Source organism: Podarcis pityusensis, assembly GCF_964106645.2.
Source record: "Podarcis pityusensis genome assembly, chromosome: 4".
Classification (NCBI taxonomy): Eukaryota; Metazoa; Chordata; class Lepidosauria; order Squamata; family Lacertidae; genus Podarcis; species Podarcis pityusensis.
The window spans coordinates 46,157,414-46,178,652 of record NC_138027.1 but is presented as its reverse complement, the minus strand read 5'-3'; the positions used below and the strand labels follow the sequence as shown (position 1 = coordinate 46,178,652).

At 38.7% G+C, this 21,239-nt stretch overlaps 1 protein-coding gene and 1 long non-coding RNA gene across 23 annotated transcripts in view; one reads left to right on the top strand and one right to left on the bottom strand.

The window, feature by feature from the left end:
• Positions 1–21,239, top strand: part of ROBO2 (roundabout guidance receptor 2) — an 835,262-nt gene that overhangs the window by 656,881 nt on the left and 157,142 nt on the right. For all 22 annotated transcript variants that reach the window (XM_081003977.1, XM_081003969.1, XM_081003975.1 and 19 more), the window contains 3 exons: positions 2,831–2,988; positions 3,956–4,076; positions 10,956–11,094. In XM_081003977.1, the coding sequence (XP_080860103.1) occupies positions 2,831–2,988; positions 3,956–4,076; positions 10,956–11,094 (418 nt within the window). The remainder of the gene's footprint in view (positions 1–2,830; positions 2,989–3,955; positions 4,077–10,955; positions 11,095–21,239) is intronic.
• On the bottom strand, positions 6,456–15,089 carry LOC308476425. The gene is made up of 5 exons (XR_013985885.1): positions 15,050–15,089; positions 11,683–11,802; positions 10,526–10,826; positions 8,105–8,153; positions 6,456–6,515 (listed from the first exon to the last, which is right to left on the bottom strand). It is a non-coding gene; the product is annotated as an uncharacterized lncRNA (long non-coding RNA).

Here is a 21,239-nt window from a genome sequence, read left to right as displayed (position 1 = left end):
AAAAAATTACCTGGTACTGTATAGAATATAAAATCTAGAAACTTAGTTCACATCTTTCAGGAGAGCCTTGCCTGAACAGTGGAGGAGAGCTGAAGCAGCCTTTGGTCAAAGGGTCCCGCAAAAGGTCCTCCCTCTGTCATCCCTGCAGTCTCCTATTATTCCGCCCAAGGTTATTCCAACCTACTGATCTCTCATTACCAGAATGGGAAAAAGTACAAATGTGCCTACCTAAAGTGTAGTTTTCCATTCCTAATGAACAGCAGGGCCTGTAAAAACATGATGACTGCAAAGGATCGTCTTATACTCTCTAGTCTCTGGGACTAAGCTCCTTTCAAACAGAATGAGTGGTCACTAAATAGAAATATTATGCAAACAAATCAGGATGAATGTTCAATAATCAGGCTACTTATTACATGCCTTTTCTACATTCTAAAGAACTGGAGTTAATTTCTTGTTACAGGTAGGTAGCCGTGTTGGTCTGCCGTAGTCGAAACAAAATAAAAAAATTCCTTCCAGTAGCACCTTAGAGACCAACTAAGTTTGTTATTGGTATGAGAAGTGTGCATGCACACGAAAGCTCATACCAATATCAAACTTAGTTGGTCTCTAAGGTGCTACTGGAAGGATTTTTTTTAGTTAATTTCTTGTTTGTTTGAGGATTGCCTTTCCTCTTTTCAGATGGAACACAATGCAGACAGTTCATGGTCCCAGCCCAAAGGGGTTTATAATCTAGATTGGGGGCAGGTGGCAAGGATTACAGTGAGTAGAAAGTGATTGCTTGATCTCTGACAGAAGACAGTAGAAAAAGTATACCGTGATGCTAAAATTTAATTATCCTAAAGTGGGCACGCCAGTGATTATGTAAATAATCCAGAGGCCAAGTAGAGTTTAGAGATCAGTGTTTCCAGTATTGTAACATGCTGGAATTGGTGCTTGACTTTCTGTGTAATTTTTAAATTGTACTTTTTGATCCTGAATATTACCAAACTTCCATTTGTGAAATAAACTTTTTTTCCTCATTATTTTCTAACTTTCTGTGTTTGTATACTGATATACACAGAGGAATATTACAGAATGGAAAATTTTGTGGATTGTCATTGTTGAATACACTGGCTTCTGATAGTGTATTTCTTACTTCTGTGTTTTGGATATTCTTTGCCACATTCTGTGCTCTTCTGTATTAGGATATCATCATTCTGTTTTGTCTCCAAAATTAACTATTCCTCACTCTTTTCTTTCTTTTCTATCAAATGTGAATTCTTGACAGATGCAAATATATAAATCTTACTTGCTTTTTTATGGGAAAGATTTGTATAATATGCACCAGTCCAGAGTATTCCTTTCATTTGAAGCTTTAGGCAAGAAAAATGTGGGAAGAGGGTTCTGAAATATGCCCTTCACCCTGCCAGATGTGTTCCTTTAGAGAAAGTGGAGTTCTTGCCAGAATGATTTTTACGCCAATTCTTTTTATTTTCTGCGTCTAGACATGGTGTACATAAACAGCTCCTTTTTATATTAGAAACTAAATTAACCTTTAATTAGTTTCTCCCTCTCTTAGGATTTACCTGTGTGCCTTGAAAATGCTAAAACGATAAGCAGAAACCCATATCTGTAGCTGAGAGCCAGATTTATATGCAGGCTCACCTCAACCCATTCAGTGGCTAATCCTTGTGCATATAAATTTTATCCTTCCATGTAACACACGAAAATGGGAAATGTGCAGTTCAAAATGTTAAAATGGAGCACATTTTATTAACAGCAAAAGCAGTAAATTAAATCTGCTTATAAGTGAAGAGTGAACATTTTTGCTGAACTGTTCCAGACTGCTCCTTTAGTGAGACACAGGCTTTTCTTGATTTCTCAGAGGGCCCTTGTTCCACTAAAGGTGAAATCTGTATTAAAACAGTAATGAGCCTCTTGCATAGTTGAACTACAAGAGAGGAGATGCCCTAATTTTTAGTGGCTGATTTTGGAGCTCTTTTCAGTTCTGTGTTGTTAAGGGTGGCAGTTAACCTAGAGACTGGAACATGCATGGAAGAATAATGATAAAATAATATCATTTCTGAACACTAAAGTCTAATCCCTGTGCTGTGACATAATTTCTATAAGAAGGTAGTTCCCTAAACTAGTTTTCCAACAGTTGAGAGTAACCTGCAAGCATTTTCTCCCTTCTGGTTTTCTCTCACAATCATAGCAGCAAAGATAATAAGTGAGAATAAAAAAAGCATAACTCTTTGTATACCTAGATCTTGGCATCCTTCATAAATTGTTGTTGCTGTTTATTATTATTATTATTATTAAGCCGTAGAAGTAAAACTGTGTAGTGTGTCACCTCTTCTTTTGCCCAGATGACTTTAAAGTGACTGCTGTGGATATAGGTGCCATTTGAGAGATAGGCACACAGGATTTCCAAAAGGTTACAAGCAAAGTCCAGCATGCTGTTTTGCTTAATGAAAAGAATTCAGTGTCAGAATGGCAATCATACTATTAGGGTTTTTTGTCCTCAGAAGGTCACATTGGCCAGATGTCACTTGGCAGGTGTGGCTGCAGAATAAAAAAGAAACTGGGTGCGTATGTGTGCATTTATATGAGAGATACTGCTACAAAATACATATGCATAGCCTGTACTCATATGCTGAGAATCGGCCACCTATGGAGTCATTTATTTCTGGTATAGTGGCTGATTGGGATGGATTTTTTATAATGCATGTTAAATAGCCACCAAAGAAATTTTGACCAATAATTTTTTTTTCTTTGCCAGTATGCTGTTATAATAAATCTTCTTTCTTTTTTCTTCCTTTCTTTTATTTATATATTATTTTTGTATCAGTGCTACGGGATGATTTCCGACAAAATCCCACAGATGTTGTTGTGGCAGCAGGTGAACCAGCTATTTTAGAGTGCCAGCCTCCTCGAGGACATCCTGAGCCCACTATCTACTGGAAAAAAGACAAAATCCGAATAGATGACAGAGAAGAGAGAATCAGTGTAAGTCTGTCCTCCTGAAATGGGAACCTAAAAAATATTGATCAATTTGCTAAAAAGTGAATCTCAGTGTGGGTTTTCTGGTAAATTGGAGCATTTAATTAAGCACTGTGGCTAAATAACTGAATGTGGGAGAATCACAGTATGGACAGCGATGCTCTTGGGCCTCTTCTCATAAGCATTTTTCAGGTGGAAGGGTGATAAAAAGGTTCCTTTTCCCATCAATTGTCCAGTGAAAGTGCACTTGTGAAATCCCTTTGTGACCAAAAGCACCAAATATTTCAAAGACATTTGAAAGAACTGAGGTCACCAAAGTGTCCTGCTATGCCCCTTCACAAATTTTAAATACTGTATTTTTACTCTATAAGACGCACTTTTCCCTCCTAAAAAGTAAGGAGAAATGTGTGTGCGTGTTATGGAGGAAATGCAGGCTGCGCAGCTATCCCAGAAGCCAGAACAGCGAGAGGGAGCGCTGTGCAGCAATCCCTCTCGCTGTTCTAGCTTCTGGCTTAGCCGCGCTCTGTCCCTTCCCCCACCTCCCAGAAAAGCCCACAAGAGCCACGCTCCCTTTAAAGAGCCATGCGGAGCTTTTTCCCGAGGAGGGAGAAGGGCAACCCATCAGCGACGGGCTGCCCTTCTCCCTCCTCGGGGAAAAGCCTGCAAGCGCCACACACACACTCCATGCAGCACGTGAAAGGGAGCGCTGAGCAGAGCCTGGGATGCATACAGGCTCTGCTCAGCGCTCCCTTTAAAGAATATTTTTTTCTTGCATTCCCCCTCTAAAAACTAGGTGTGTATTATGGAACAAAAATTACAGTAATCTTACATGAAGAATAGTACTTTAGAAATAGTAATTACATTTGCTAATATTTATAAATATTGCTGCTTGTGTTTTTCTTTTCATCTTTAGTTATATGAAACCGCTTACAGTGTGCTAAAACTTAGACTTTTTTCATTTTCCCCCTGATAGATAAGAGGTGGAAAGCTTATGATTTCGAACACAAGAAAGAGTGATGCTGGAATGTATACATGTGTTGGCACCAATATGGTGGGAGAACGGGATAGTGACCCAGCAGAGCTCACTGTCTTTGGTAAGGGAACTTCTGAGATATTTGCTTCCTTCTGTTATTGAGCTGCAGGCACAAAATATATATGAAAAAGTTAGCTTTCTACTGTCACATCTACAATAATGGAGAATTGCCCACGTTAGTTTATGGCTTTCCTGCACTGAATAATTGTTTTCTGATAAGTAAAACCATAATGCTGCATTAGCGTTTCCATTACAGGTACTGGATTAAGGTTAGGACTTACTCAGATCCACATAGTTAAATTAGTTAAAGCCTTTTATCTTCCTTTGCACTGTTGGAAATATAGTGAAATATTTCCTTGGAAACAATGTGGATTGCTGTCTGAAAATACAGAACATCCCATGAATTTTGCTAAAGGAATTTAGTGCTAGGAATGAAAATCGTTTGTAAATGTAAATGTCTATCCAAAAGAACATTTTAGTGATCATCATAGTATATATTCCTCTACACATGGGAGTTTAATCAATGTCTTTATTTTTCACCACTTCTTTAAAGTAAAAGTACACATTTTAATACCACAAAATAGTTTATTTTGGCAGATCTCAGTTTCTTTCATTCTTCAAGCTGGCCAGAATTGTATTCAACTAACTTTTTCTCAGAGTAGAACCATTCAGATTAATGGACCTAAATTAGTCATGGCAATGAATTTCCATGGATCTGCTCTGATCAGCTCGCTGCTTTGTGGGACATCTTTGGGAGAGGAAAAGGCTAAGAGGTAAATGCTACTCAAATTCAGAGTGGAGTGGACAATTCTTCTGGCAACTTCTGAGTCCAAGAACGGAGTCTTGTCATCTGAGCTGTCTAGGGCCACCAAACATACTGCCCAGGCTTGTGCCTTGGAGAGGTCACTCCGGTGCTGCTAACACAGCAAAAGCAACACAGGCAGCAGTTGTGAGTTACTGGTCACTGCAGCCACAGCAGGCACTGTGATTCTCCAGTGGTTTGACTTCACCCTTGGAGGTACACTGCATTGTCTCTCAAGACAGACAGATGCCAACAACTCTGAGCAAAAGTTAGTTGAATACAGCCCAAAGACTTTCTCTTTACTAGTAATTTATCAGACATTATTGTCTATTTAATATGCATTTCATCCACTACACAAGCTAGTGGGGTTCACTAGGAGTAAGTCCCATTGAACTTATTAGGACTTCTGAGGCTCGTACTAGGCTATAGCGTTGGGTCTGTATTATAGGAAACTCACATTTAAATTCTGCGTTGACTCCATGGTAGCCACTATAATAGCTTTAGAGCAAATAAATAACTTTAGATAAACTTTTTCAGGACTGAAATTGTCTGTCCCCGATATACACTGTTTCCCTTGAATGCTTCTTTGGATCTCCATTGGTACCAGTACAAAATCTGCAGAACTACACTATTTGGTTATCTGAAGGTAGTTAAAATAGGAATGCTTTGCAACCTCAGGAGTGCATAAACATTCATGTCTGTCAGGCACTGGATGTAGAAAGTGGTTCATACAAGAGAATGGCAAACAAATATTATTTAAGTGTCTGTTAATAATTTGGTTAACTTTCCTTCTTCCAGACCATGTAGGCAGGAAGAAGAAACAGTATCAAAAGGAAATGTAATGAAAATATGTACTGTAAGCCCACAACTTATGCACATTTAACTTGTGTGCATTCATCTTTACGCACTTGGCAAAAGTTTTTAAAGTGGGGCAGACATGTGGGAGGAAAGACTGTGGCAAGCTATGGGCCAACATTATTATTAGCTAGGCAAGCATGTTTTGCCTTTTTCTGAAATGACCCCTTGATGTTGGGCCAACATCAATTTTCAGTATGATTCACATATTACATTTTTATATTGGCTTTACCTAGTGACTTTTGCAACATGATAAAATTATAGAACATGGGGAGGAGGCATTCTAATTTCCAGTTAAAATGCATTTTACTTGATTTATAAGTTCCAATAAGCATGGACCTAGCACCATGCTGTTTGTTTGAATTACCACACATTAAAAAAACAAAACCCCAAACATACCATTATCATGGCAAGTCGTGTTTACCTGTGTTTTGTGTGTATCTGAGATGACATTGCTTTCCATGAGCAACTCACTCATATAAGGATATGGTAAAATTTCACCATGTTGGATGATGAGTTTTCTGACTACTTGAGGTAGTTTTATTAATGTGCTTAAGCAGTATGACCTACCATGAAGATGCTGAAGTTAACTTGCCATGGAAGTGCTAAAGTTAACACTAGTAATTGTTATTTTGGCCGCAGGAAGTCTGCCTTAAGCAACTCAAGGCACTTAAACATTCCACCTTAGGTGTTTAATATTGATTTAAATGCCTTTTTCTAGAAACCCAGACCTGTAAATGTTGGTCATGTACTTAAAATAAAACCCAGAACAGGAAATTAAGGTTGGTTTGTGTGGGAAACTGAAAGCATTTAATAACATTTCTGGCAAGTCCACAGAAAGTGCTGAAAGAGATAGACAGAAGTTAATTAGTCATTTGCTGATTAATCTTTCTTCTTCCTTTAAAACATCGCTTTGTCTATATCCTGTTTTAAATGTTTCTACATATTGGTTTTCAAACATTTCCAGGATTCAGTCCCTTATTATTTTGGTCTTGAAATGCTTTCTACCAAAAGTCAATTTTGGTATGTCACTCATAACTGAGCTTTAGGTCCCCATGCTGTGAATTTAGCTTGAGGCATTGCCTCTGGTGAAACTGAGTAACAGTAAGTAGGCTGGTTACCAGGTGTCCTGTGGGAACAGTAGGGAGGTCAGGATTAGAATTGTACATAAAGCATTTTTCTTAAATAGCATTGGACTAAAACTTTAAATACACTCAACAAAATAAAAAGAGAGAAATGGGGCTATGAGTACCTATACTTAAGGAATATACTTAAGGAAAATGTGATTTTCAGAATCTTCTACCAAGATGTGGTCTTGATTGGATAATGTCCAATGCAAATTGAGAATATTTCCTGTATGTTAACAAGCAGCATTGTCAGGGCATATTTTTAGTAAGCGTGGAAATTCTACACACCCCTCCATTCTAGTAACCCACTACATATATAGGAAACCCAAACTGAGATTAAATATATGTGTTAGAAATGCATCTAAATATCTAATATGTATCTGTCATAAATACATGTTTTTATTCACAAAAGTAACATGATTCACAATGCATCATTTATGTTGTCAGGATCCCTATTCTTTAAGTTATGTGGATGTACATTGTTAAGGACACAGAAATCCAGTATCAATTCAGTTGTTGGTTTCTCTGAGGTAATGGAGAAAGTTTCTTAGACTTGTAGTTGGCTGAATTTTTTCTATAGAAAGTAACATCCAAAGATGCTCTTAGTTGTCTATGTACTGCTTCATTATAGGTAGTGGATTGTAGCCAATAGTGGCTTTGCACTGCTTGTGCAAGCTGTGGTTGATCCTGTCCACCAGCTGCAGCCTTCTGTATCCTGTCCTACTCTTTCCAGGGGGCATGGGGTGGGGTAGGGGCTCTATGGTTAGCTGTTTGGACCAAAGGTGAGATTGTGCCAGAAGCCTTGTAAATGCCATCTTGGTAGTCAATATAACTCTGAAATAAATTGGTGATAGTTGTAAATATGAGATCACCTATGTTTATGCACTTGCTATGCTTATGCTAATTGACTGGCTTTGACGTTACGCTCATCTGTGGGCTTGGAGTGCTGGGCTCTGGGCCCAGAGAAGGACTTGGATATTTGCCACCTATGCCCTCATCAGCCAGGTGGAGTAATGGGAGGTTCTGGCCAAAGTGACATATGATGCTTTGTGTATAAAGAATGTATAAATGTTTGCTTGGGTGCAAACAAGTCGTGAAGACCTCTCCTTGCTTCGTTTTGGTCCATCCTGAATCTTTAACGGGAGTGGGGCTTGGAAGGCTGTGTTTACTCTTCCTTATAATAAAGCACTAGAATTGATCACTCTTGTGTTTTTGACATCCTTCACCAGTCCATTTGCAAACCATTCTTTTTGCCCTGCAGTTCAGAACAGCTGTCATTGGTGAAAATCATGTGCACAACCTTACCTGAGTGGAAGTGCTTTCCATGAGCACAAAGCCACCATTGGATAAACTCCTATATATTAGAGCAAAAAATGTGAAAAAAGATAGCTTTGAGTGTATGCTAGCATAAAACAGCCCTCAATCCACCAGTTTCTTAGAGCTTGTTTGTTAAATTTAGACAGAGTGACGATTTGCAAGGTTTTCCCCCCTTGCGGTGTATGGTGGAAAAGTATCTGAAACCATCATATGTTCTGTCAAAGGACTGCAAGGCATATATACAAATAAATAAGTAAGTAGAAAGGCTAAACTATGGGTCACCAGCTTCCAAAGCTGGTCAAGGATTTTTCCACTGATCAAGATAGGATCAATTTCTGGAAGCCTTACAATCTTGCATTCAGTAATATGAAGACAGGAGTGCCTGGCGTGCCTGGCGTGCTCTGGTCCATGGGGTCACGAAGAGACGGACACGACTAAACGACTAAACAACAACAACAATATCATACAGTACTTTTTAAAAAGGAATTTTCTCTAGGGCAGGATTAACTCAATAAGTCACTATTTAAACTTTCATAAAGATTTTTAAAAAGTAAAGAATATTAGCGCTTTCATTTAACAACAACTGGCACTAGTAATTTAGTACTTTTTTACTTTTATATTCTTTCCACTGTTTGCGGGCAACATACACACTTCCCTATTCTTAGCAGCCTCAAATAATTTAAATAAATAATTAAATTGAAATTATTTGAAATATGTATTTATTAAAATAAATAAACATCATGGCAAGCCATAGGCATTGATAGTAACTACATCTCTTTTCATTGGTAGCCAAATTGCACAGGACCACATGTCAAATTTTGTGTATTTTTGTTCTGATGCATTGTTGGAGAAAAGTGGTATATCCTAATTTTAAAATCAGATATTCTCTGTTTTATTTGAGGAGTATTACTACTCTTTTAATCTCAAACCAGCTTTCTCTGACACAGTGGTGGTAGAAATAGTAGCAGCTGAAGTAGCAGTTGCTCAATTTACATTTTTTTGTAGTAACCTGCTTTATTTTCAATACTTCCTTTTTGCATTTCTTTTAGCATTTGGTATCATGCATACACACCTCACCTGAGTCTAAGGCAGAAAGATACTCAAGTGAGCAGCTAATATCGCATCACATTTTTATCACATTTAACATTCAAACCTGTTTTTATTTTAATAGAGCTCTGTGATCTCGACTGGCATGCTCATGGCTCCATTGTTTCCAATGGGCCTTCAGATAAGGTCCCGTTGTTTTCAGTGGGAATTCTTATCAATCGTTTTAGTATGTCTCCTGACTGTGCAGTGATATAAACTACACATTTTGGAGAGAGAAAATGTGAATACGGCTGCTGGAGGTGGGGGGTAGAAATTGAGCGTTCTAAGATGTGTCAGATGGGCAGAGGAGCAAAGGGATTTGTGTCTTCATATTGAAGAAAGAAGCTGAGTGAACTTAAGAAGGCACTTTACCAGTGCGGAACTTTTGAGTTCATTGGTGGGAGCTTCATGAGGGCTAGTAAGGAATTTCCCCAGTACTTTATATTTTTGAAAATGTCCTGCTCTTGTATGTCCTGCCAAGTGCTGTACCATAACTTAAGCCTCTGTGAATTTATTAATGTGATAGGTAGCAAACATTTATAACTACAAGCAAAGTTTATTCGAAGTTATAAAGGTCATAACAGCCATAGTCCAAACAGCTGACACGACATATAACTGTGACCTATTTTATTGCCCTCTTCAAAAGCTTTTAATATTCACACAGAAACAAAGTCTGGGGAGAATGTTCATTATTTACTCAGCTAAAGCTTATAAAATGGCTACGTTATACATGTTATCTATAGCTATGATTTTAATTTATCTGTTGAATGCTGTTGACAGAACAGCAATTATAATTATGCCACCAAAATTTATAGGCAGATTTTTTAAAACAGCAAGTCATATTTCCAGAAATCTTCTATGAAATTAACTTAACTGAGTGATGTAAGACAATACTTTATTTAGCATACACAAGAAACCAATATTCTTTTGTCTCCTGAGAGATTAACATTGCAAGCAAGTTATGCAGGTGATTCAAATCCAGTTAATCTTGCATAAAGAATGTTAATTGCTTTGGCAATGGCATTCATTGTGATCATTCTATAGTAGTATAATTAGCTATTGGACAAAGTCACAATACTCTCTGAGAACACAACTTGGGAAATTACTATTTTTTCCTGGAAGTCATACAGAAAATCGTAGAGATGGTGCAAAATTAAAATAATGAATACTTCGGTTTGCATGTCCTTGGTATCTAGTATGCACTTCTGTGATTGTTTTCTTGCAAACTCTTTATGGTTAAAACATGCAACGTATTGTGCTTTGCCTTAAAGAAACATGTATTCAATTTACCCATGGTCACTGGAAAAGTTATGGTTGACTCACATGACTAGCTGAGGTGATAGCAATCAAGAGATGAAGCTTCTGCAATCACATCTTGTCTCCATATATAATATAAATGAACACATTTCTCATGCAGTAACTGCAACTGTTTTTGATTGCTTGGGTTTGTGAAATGGCCATAGCAAATACCTAGCTTTTTCCATTTATCCTGTACAGGATTCCCATGTGCTCAGTAGAGTCCCATTTCTGCCTTCCTGTCAGAGCACAAATAACTTGTTTGCAGAGAGGCAGGAGTTCAGTTTGGAGACATGAAAGGCACACCTGTCATTCCACTTTATGGTTTCTAGTGGGAGAAGGAGAAACAAGGCTCAGTTGAGCATACAGGCACTATGTTTGCTGAGGACTGGATTGTTCCCAAAGATTTGAAATTGAATAAAGCCAACTTGTTTAATTTGGAACTCTTGTTTTCAAGAACGACCCACATTTCTCAGGAGACCAATCAACCAAGTGGTTTTGGAGGAAGAAGTTGTAGAATTCAGATGCCAGGTACAAGGGGATCCTCAGCCAACAGTGCGTTGGAAGAAAGATGACAATGACTTGCCAAGAGGAAGGTATGAAAAACACTAATTGCTATTCTCCTTTCTGGTGATTCTGATTGCTGTACTTGATCACATTAATCAGAAAAATGTTTTGGACTTTAGTTGAATGCTGGATTTTTATTTCCTGTTGAACATGTGCTTCCACAGTACAATGTTTTTGCCTTTAGGCTGACAAATATGAATGAGCAAAGAGCTCTCACCATTGAATCCAGTGGTGGGAAACCTCTAGCCTGTGGATCAGTCTTGGCCTGGCAGATGCTGTTGTTAAAGTGACAGAGTGTGAGAGGCAGGAAGTTTGCAAAAGTCATTGTCCTTGGCTAATTAATCAAACATGGAGAAATACAGGCAAAATATGTCTTCTGCTATGTCCGTGAGAAACATTGGAGAAACATCACACAACCACTCCCAACTTTAATCATAATTCTCAGGACTTCTCTGAGTGAAGGTAGCCATAGGTTACATCTGGTAGTTAATATTTCATATGCCTAAACATCAGAGCTAATTTTATACACTCATACGTATACTACTTCCTTGTGGGTGGATCCCATCCCTCTTTGATAATATCTGTAAAGAGGTCAGAAAAGGAGCCATGTCATTTACCTGTCCCACATTGTGGTTCTTTACTTTCATTACTGGAACAACAAGAATACAGCAATGAGCAAGAAGCATTCATGCCACCCTGGGGATGCATGAATCAGATGAACTGACCACCAGTGTTGCCTACAACAACATCAGACATATTCAATATTAAGTCAAAGCAAATGCAAATCCTGAAGAGAAATTATTGGAAACAGATTAGAGCAAAATATTGTTAGTAACATACATATATTTATTGTTTCATTTGCATTTTCTTCCTTTACATTTATAGATCATGAATAAATATCAACAAATTCATAATCTGTTTTGAAAACATAGTGGCATTTTAAAAACAGTACCATGCAGAATTTATGCTCTGGCTGGTTACAAGGTTTATTATAGGAGTAGCCCATTTGAATCAGTGACCCAACACAGCATGTATTTTATCAAGGATAAAAATACCTGGTGCAGCCAAACCTTGGTTTTCGAACGTCTCGGCTGCCGAACATTTTGGAAGCCGAACACCAAAAACCCAGAAGTGAATGCTTCTGTTTTTGAATGCACCTCAGAAGTCAAATGGCTTCTGAGGCACATTTTGCATTCCCCCTCCCCATTGACTTTGCAGTCAGCTCATTGATTCTCGGTTTCTGAACATTTCGGAAGTCAAATGGACATCCGGAACAGATTACATTCGAAAACCGAGATTCCACTGTATATATTGTTCTAAAAAATCTGCGTAAGTTTAAACCCACCATACCTCACAAAGACAAGGAAAACATTTAATCAGGTATGACTCATGTCAAACTACTGTAGGTAAACAAGAAACTGTTAGATCACCAGCTTGATACCCATGACTGAAATAATAGGTTTTACAATTGACTGTTGCTTTAGAGCAGGCATAGGCAAACTCGGCCCGCCAGATGTTTTGGGACTACAACTCCCATCATCCCTAGCTAACAGGACCAGTGGTCAGGGATGATGGGAGTTGTAGTCTCAAAACATCTGGAGGGCCGAGTTTGCCTATGCCTGTTTTAGAGTGTAAATTGTAAAATATAGGCCAGATTCTGGCCGCCAGAATATTCCAAAGGTAGTCAATCAAAGTGGTTAGATATAATTCCTAAAGTGTTTGGAAAATGTAAACTGACTAGTAGGAATGGTGTGCCTCTTCAAGTAGCTTATTAATGTGACTAGTTTTCTTTTTGATGTGTGTTTCATGCAAATAGGACTGACACATTTATATTGAAGGGCAGTGAGGTCCCTAAATGATGGAGAGCATCCATAACAACTTCTAACTAAATATGGCCAGAATCAAATCCCAAATCTTCTGCTTTATTTAGGCTTAGATATGGAGCCATTGTTACTCTCTGATATGCTGTGGTATGGGTGATGACATTTCTTTGGCTTAACGTTTAATAAAATTTGATTAGGGCTTGTGCAGCGTTTCATGTTTTCAAATTTCTAGCAAAGCCTGAGAGACCAGCTGCATAGCCTGTAATTATGTAGCAAGTGATACAAGATTTTCCCCCCTTAAGAAAGTGGAAAGATTTTCAATTACAAGTTAAAATTTATGACATGCTGTAATAAGTGTTTAAACCTTTACATGGAAGAAGATAGCAGTGCCAACTCTTGTGAGACTGAGGCTACTGCACTGAATGCACGCATTTGTCAGTTTCTTTAAAAATATCGCATGGTTCTTTTTTGTATTACTACTATGAGTAGCTTGCTCAAGTTCAGTAAATACCCCTGTAATGAAATTACAATCTGTACTTGTGAGTTGCATGTACGGACATTTTCTGATTAGATGAGTATTGGTCTAAGGCAGAGCCTTCCAAATTTGTATGTTGGTGGCACACTTTTTAAACATGCATTTTGCGACACAGAAATTCAGTTTTACTATGGAGGTTAAACTAACTCCTTTCCAAGCATTTGCACAACAGACCTACACACTGCAACTGACACACTAATGTGTCGTGACACAGTTTGGAAAGCTCTGGTCTAAGGAATTGAAAGTGGCAAGCAACCATACCCCACAGGAGGAAAGAGGTGTGATTGTAGGTTATTATACTGAACAACCACTGTAGAAATACTAAATAGCAGAATTATGCTTTGCGTGCTTAAGTACAAGAACAAACTTTCTAGGTGATATCCAACATTAGTCATTGAACAGACCCATTGCAATCAATATACTTATCCACTGATTCAAGTGGGTCTGTTTTGAGCATGACTTCGCTGGGTATTTTCTTCTGATTCCCTCTTCCACCTCCCAAGTTTGAAATTGGTTTAACTTTGAAAATAGGTCATAATGACTTAACAAAACAAACAAAGAACAAAGTGAATAAGGTGAATTGTCTGCAATTATAAATTATAAAGTCAATTAAATGTTCCTAACTATACTATACAATAAATAATAAATAATCATGTTTCTGTAATTTGAATGGAGGCAAACCATCCCAACTGTTATCCTATTTTGGGGTAACATCTTGACCCAGCACCAAAATTTGCATGTTGATATTGCTGTTGGCTTCACTGCAGCTACAGAAACTGAAGGGTATCAGCAATAACCAAGGCATTATTTTCACCCCCCAATCAACAAAGTTTTGAATTCATGATGTAGATGGAGCCAAAGGAAATCTGAAGCCAACTTCAGGCTGTTCTAGCAGTCTGTAGTTGTGGTGAAGAGACCCTTCTATTTCCTTTACAAGGATGGATGAAATGGAAATTTGGGTTATGTTCACCTTTTAGAAATTCTCTTCTTCACATATTTTCATGGTGATAGCATGGGAAAACTGAAGTGAGTTCTCAACTGGCATAATAGTGTAGCAATTATATTTATTTATTTATTTTATTTTATATTTTATTTATATACTGCCCTTCATGTGTAGCTCTCAGAGTAGTTCACAACATTAAAAATACAAAATAAAAGCATGGAATACACAAGAAAAGAACAAACGAAACCTGCTAACTAATAACTACTGCTTCACCATATCTCAGTCTAAAATGGTGATGTCAAATTGCCCTTAGATTCAAAGAGTTTCAGCAGAAGCTACAGCTTTATCCTTTAAGAGAGGGATCTCGGATACCATCATTTATCACCTAGTCACCTCAAGGACCAATTATAGCAATAACTATGTGTGCCAGCCTTTTATTGTTTGGACACTTCAGCTACTCTAGAATTCAGTGACTGCCACTGTTAGCTGGAATTAGTAGCGGAGAGTACATTACTTTGCTATTAAAGGACTGCCATTGGTTGCCTGTCAATTTCCAGGCACTTCAGGGATTTCTCCTAAATTTCAGAAATCATTGTGTTGTCAGCTCAGTCAATAGCTATTGGGGCAGTGGGAGAATAATTACTCTGGCTATTGTAGTTTTCATTAAAATGTGTTTTAGCTACCTGAAAACTTGCTATCCAAGACAGAGACTGGCAATATTTCTCTAAAGGCAGAAATGATTATGACATCACCAAACAGCAAAGTTATGACATCACTAAAAAGCACCCACAGCAACTGCTGAGCTCTTTTTCTGGTTTTCTTGACAGCTCTGCAAACATCTCTCACCTTAAGGTGAGAAAGTTGAAGTCCTTAAACAGAAGGCAGATGGAGGTTCTGTTCCTCCACAATCTTCCAAGGGAGACTGTTCCACTGTGGCTCTTGCCATCAGAAAATTCTTCCTGGTGTTTAGTTGGAATCTTCTGTCTTGTAACTTAAACCATTGGTTCGGGCTGTAACCTCCAGAGCAGGAGAAAATAAGCTTGCTCCACCTTCCATGTAACAGTCCTTTAGTTATTTGATGATCGCTGTCGTATCTCCTCTCAGTTTCTTCTTTACCAAGCTAAACATGTCAAACTCCCTCAACCATTCCACATAAGGCTTGGTTTCCAGACCCTTGATCATCTTGGTCACCCTCCTCTGCACACACACTCCAGCTTGTCAATATAGTCCTTAAATTGTGCCTCTCCAACTGGACACAGTATTCCAGGTGTGGTCTAACCAAGGCAGAATAGAGTGGTACTATTACCTCCTTTGATGGGGACACTATGCTTTTAATTGATGCAGCCTAGAATCACATTACCTTTTTTGCTGCTGCATTATACTGTTGACTCATTATACTGTTGACTCATGTTAAGCTTGTGGTCTGCTAAGACCCCTAGATCTTTTACATGTACTACTGGCAAGCCAGGTGTCTCCCCCCACCAACCCCATCTTATATATGTGCAGCTGGTTATTCCTGCCTAAGTGTAGAACCCTGACATTTGTCCCTATTGAAATTAATTATTGTGCTTTGGGCCTAGTTCTCATTAAGGTTATTTTGAATCCCAATTCAGTCTTCTGTGGGATTAGAAACCTCTCTAATTAGATGAGCATCCCCTCAATTCCTTCATCCAAGTCATTTATAAAGACGTTGAACAACAACAGTCTCAGGACAAAACCCTGTGGCACCCCCTTTGTTACTTTTTTCTAGGATGATGAGGGACCATTAGTGAGCACTCTTTGGGTTTGGTCAGTCAACCAGCTACAAATCCAGCTGACAGTTAACTTATCCAGCCCATATTTTACTAGCTTCCTTGCAAGAATATCATGCCTTAATGAAATCAAGAAACACTACATCCACAGCATTCCCCTGATCTGCCAAGCTTGTAACTCTATCAAAAGTATGAAAGAGATTAATCTGGAATGACTTATTTTTGAGAAACCCATGCTGGGCCTTAGTAGTTACAGCATCCTTTTGTAAGTGCTCACAGGCTGACTGCTTAATTATCTGTTCTAGGACCTTTCCTAGTATCAATGTCAAGCTGACTGGTCGGTAGTTACCTGGGTCTTCTTTTTTCTCCTTTTTGAAGATGAGGACAACATTTGCCTGCCTCATTATGAGTTTTGGCCTGCCTCACCTCCTTCCTGCAGCTATTGGCTACTCATGTACACGCCTCCTTTTTGATTTTCCCTTTCTTTCATTTCCTAAACACACCCTTCTTAAATCTCAGATCATCTGTAAGTGCCTTCTGCCGCCACACCAGTTTCTTTTGATGCCTCTATTGATGCCCTTTTCTTTCTTGTTAGAATTGTCTGCATTTTTACCTTCAATATTTCACCTTTTAGAAACTCCCATCCACCTTCAACTTCCTTCTCTTTGAGCATTTTTTTAGTATTTCAGACCATGGGATCTCACCCAGTAGTTCCTTAAGCTTTTTGAGAATGAGAGATAACAGGACCAGGGTAGAACTGTCTCTTTTCTCACAACACCTAGGAATCCTGATAAGGAGGGTAGAGTAGTAGGAAGCAGGAAACAGGAAACAGCATTCAGAGGGGAGGGCTAACTAATTCTCACCCTAAAGGCAATGTTTTGTAACCCACAAAAAGTGATAGATGATTTTTTTAAATTGAAAACCCTAGTGGACTAATGGATACCTTTTTTATTCATTATTAGCCCTGAGAACCCACCTCACACTTTCAAATTACTTTTGAAAGGTAGTTAAGAAACTATGGAGTTGATTTTTAAAAATGCTAAGTGTACACAACAAAGGAACTTTGATATCCTGTGCATTAAATGCTTGGGTATTTAACTGAAGCTTCTACAAGGCACAACCAAGGGGGAAATGACCTTTCAATGAAATATGAGTTAATAACACACTATAATGCTATGTGCTTTAGTTAAGTTAATCACATCACAGATTGCAACTAAATGCAGCCCTATGTGTATTGCAAATTAATTAGAAGTAAGACTTTTCTCTGTGGCATGAGGGATCTAATCCTTGGTTACATCAGCACATTTTCAATTTTAATTAATAACAATTAACCATCTTAAATAAAGGGACAGGAGGGAAAAGGTGATTTCTTGTATTAAGCATAGCACTTTCAGTATCATCTCTGCCTAAATCTGTTGTGCTTTCTTGTTTCCTGTGCTACCATCAAGGAAAGATTAATTCCATTTATGAGAGGCATGGGGAAGACAAAAGGATTATCTGAACCACTGATCAATGAAAGGAAAAACTACTGTATTGCTATTCTTATGTACATCTGGAGAGGTTAAATAGGCAGCCTACAGGTTAAAAACTAGACAACAAAATTATCAGGGTGTAAGGGAAGGGATAGTACTTCTGGTGGGGGACACATCCTCATCCATATGGGATAGTTTGTCCACCTTTGGTCCCTACCCTGCGCTCAGCTCTCACCTGTGACTCCTAGAAGCTGTCAACTTGGGATATGCCACAGGCTGGGAATGGTTTCAACAGGCTGGCTAATCTAGGTGAGGGTAGCCAATGGGTCTCAAACTTTTGGTGAGTCTGGGACTTCCCTTGCATGCAAAGACAGGCTCTGGTGAATCGAATGGATGAGACCAATAGTGGGTCCAGTTATCAAGAAGGCGGTTACTGCACATTCTGTAGGACGACATGAGAGCAGATAGGGCTCATCAACTTGGGAAGGTAGGAGAAGGAAAACTCTGATCCTAAACCTCCACTGCCTTCTGGCTAAACTCATCTGTGAGAGAGGCTCCAGGAATAAACCCCAAGGAAAAATCCATAAGTGCTGCCTTGTGGAACATCTTCAGGAGAAGAAAAGGCTAAGGAGTAAACCGTACACAAATCCGGAGTGGAATACCTAAGGTGGTTGGATGGAGTATTGTACACCTCTTTCTGCCAACTCCTGCAGCCAAGGAACATGCCAAATGTGTTGCTCTGCTTTCCATTGGACCACATCATCAAGGCCAAGAGAGGGGTCTTGCTTTCTGGGCAGCCCAGGACCTCCATACACACTGCCCAGACGCAGCACTTCAGTACTGCTAACACAGCAAAATCAGGGCAGGAGGCAGCAGTTATGAGTTAGCAGTTTCTACAGCCACAGCAGGTGCTGTGATTCTCCAGTGGTTTGACTTCGCCCTTGGAGGTGCACTTCATTGTTTTTTGAGTCAGATGGATGCCAACAACATTACTGCCACATGTTCTGCTTCTTAAAAATGCACCCCTTTATTTTAAAACTTATTTCTAGCTAGAAGAGGTGCATATATAGCTGGGCACTGAACTGCTAATTATGAAGTTCAATAATCATAGAAATCTGCATCTTGCCAGAAGTACCCTACAATGAGATAATCGTTCTGAATGTTACAAGGCCTAGGATAGAATACCTCCCCTTTGATATACTAATCCATCTTTTGTCATAGAAAATGAAGATTAGAAGACATTTAACTTAATTTCACTTCCAAAACTATAATAGCTAATGCTAAAACCAACACAGAATAAAACAAAACAGTCAACAAAAGGTGTGTTTGTTCCTTGACTTGTTCCCAGCTGTTCAACTCTGATAATGTTTCCATTTTTAAAAAGCAAAAAAATGGCCAGTGTCTTCTGTTTTCCTCATTTCTTCAAAGAGAATTCAGTTTCTGTGTTATATGCTGAGATTTTTGTTACATGCTGAGATGCTCTAAGTCTTCACGTTCCAGTGCTTGAGGGTTGAATTACAATACAGAAAAGGTAATACAAGCTGTCGGATAAATGTGCCTCAACTCTGATACAAAGAGCAACTATTCTTTCCATTCTGCTAAAATGATGGAAAGAATGGTTCAGTTTCTACTGGATTTACTTTTATGTTATCTTAGTTGTCAATGCCAGTGAAGATGATGGTTGATACCAACTATTATATGGCAAATTATTTTATGTAGTGTTTCAAAACAACTGTACAGTGGTGGTTTGCTATCTTTCTACTCCTTTCTAGCTTTCCTTATTTTTAATATAATAGTTTTTACCATATTATCCATCAATGCTTTTCACTTTTTATTAACAATGTTTATAACCATTGCATTTGCTTGCTCATCTTTGAACACTGCAATAACATGTTTTAGTTTGGTTGTACATAATTTTAAGCATTATTAAAAATGTATAGGAGACATAAAATCTCTTGCTTTCAAGCTGAGAAAGTCAGCTTGCATCCAACACATTCCAAGTGTGTCTTTGGAACTTCAGGCAATGTTGCGCAAAAAGTGTAACAGTTGATTTTTAGATTATATATACAGCCACCCACCCACCCACCCACCCACACACACCCACACACACACTCCACTCCAAGAAATTGTAAACTCTCCTACTTACACCCACCTACACCCCAAAAGTCCAGCTGTTTTGAATATGTTTTGCATTGGAAAAGTCCAACTGCTTTGAATATGCTTTAATTTCTACTAGCAACCGTAAGGTTTTCAGTCAAAAAATACCAGAAGTTCTATCAAAATATGTAGTGTAATGATAGCAAGTGTTGAAACTTCTTAACCTTTGCAAGGTAACTGCTATAACTGGTTAGGGCATGATGGATATTGCTTATACTTTATTGTGTCTTATAACAACAAGAAATAAACTAATTCAAGTACAAAAAAGGGAATATACTTTGTTGGTGAATTCATAAATCTCATCTGGCAGCATTAACAGTTTATGAACACTACTGTTCTTTTGGTAAAGAGACCAGCAACTAAATAAATAAAAGTCTTGATAAGGTTGCTACTACTTGGCAATGACCTCAGCACTCAAATAGGAATTTAGAGGCTTAAAATGCAATCTCAAGAGCTGCTGGCTGAAGGTGGGTAGGATGAGGCAAAGGTGACTCTACTCTCATAGAGATAAGTTCTGCTGTCAGGAGGAACACCTCCACTCCACAAAGGAACATACCCTATACTGCAGAAGCTCTATGGATGTAGAGCTACCATGAGTAGTAGACTCAGGGGAAGTGTGGGTAAGAAGCAGCCAAGGATCCAAAGCCCCATCTGTTTCCTTGTGGAGCCCCAGGATCAGGCCCCTCAATGACATCTCCATAAAAACAAATGCAGATTTATTTATTTTTGCACAAACCAGCCACCACTTTACTTCCGGCCAACTCAGTTAACATGCAGTTTTGTGTGTTATATCTTCACATAAGAGAGGTGAATTCCCTCTTTTGCCATATTTTGCAAACAACATGGTCGTGATTCAACGAAGTTCAATGACCACTTGCACAATATAACTTCTGCCCACGCCCACTAAATCTGTATCCTCACAATATTCTGCTGTGTGTATGTTCTGATGCTGTGTTAGTCTTCTTAAGTATATTTTATACCACAGTACAACAGTTTGTAACATTCCAAATGTAGAAGGCCAGGGGGGTGAGGCAAGGATAATTTGGACAACTGGAACACGAATGGAACGAGCTCATTTTATAAAGGGACAAACATGAGCTATCATAGAATCATAGAGTTGGAAGAGACCACAAGGGCCATCGAGTCCAACCCCTTGCCAAGCAGGAAACACCATCAGAGCACTCCTGACATATGGTTGTCAAGCCTCTGCTTAAAGACCTCCAAAGAAGGAGACTCCACCACACTCCTTGGCAGCAAATTCCACTGTCGAACAGCTCTTACTGTCAGGAAGTTCTTCCTAATGTTTAGGTGGAATCTTCTTTCTTGTAGTTTGGATCCATTGCTCCGTGTCCGCTTCTCTGGAGCAGCAGAAAACAACCTTTCTCCCTCCTCTATGTGACATCCTTTTATATATTTGAACATGGCTATCATATCACCCCTTAACCTCCTCTTCTCCAGGCTAAACATGCCCAGCTCCCTTAGCCGTTCCTCAT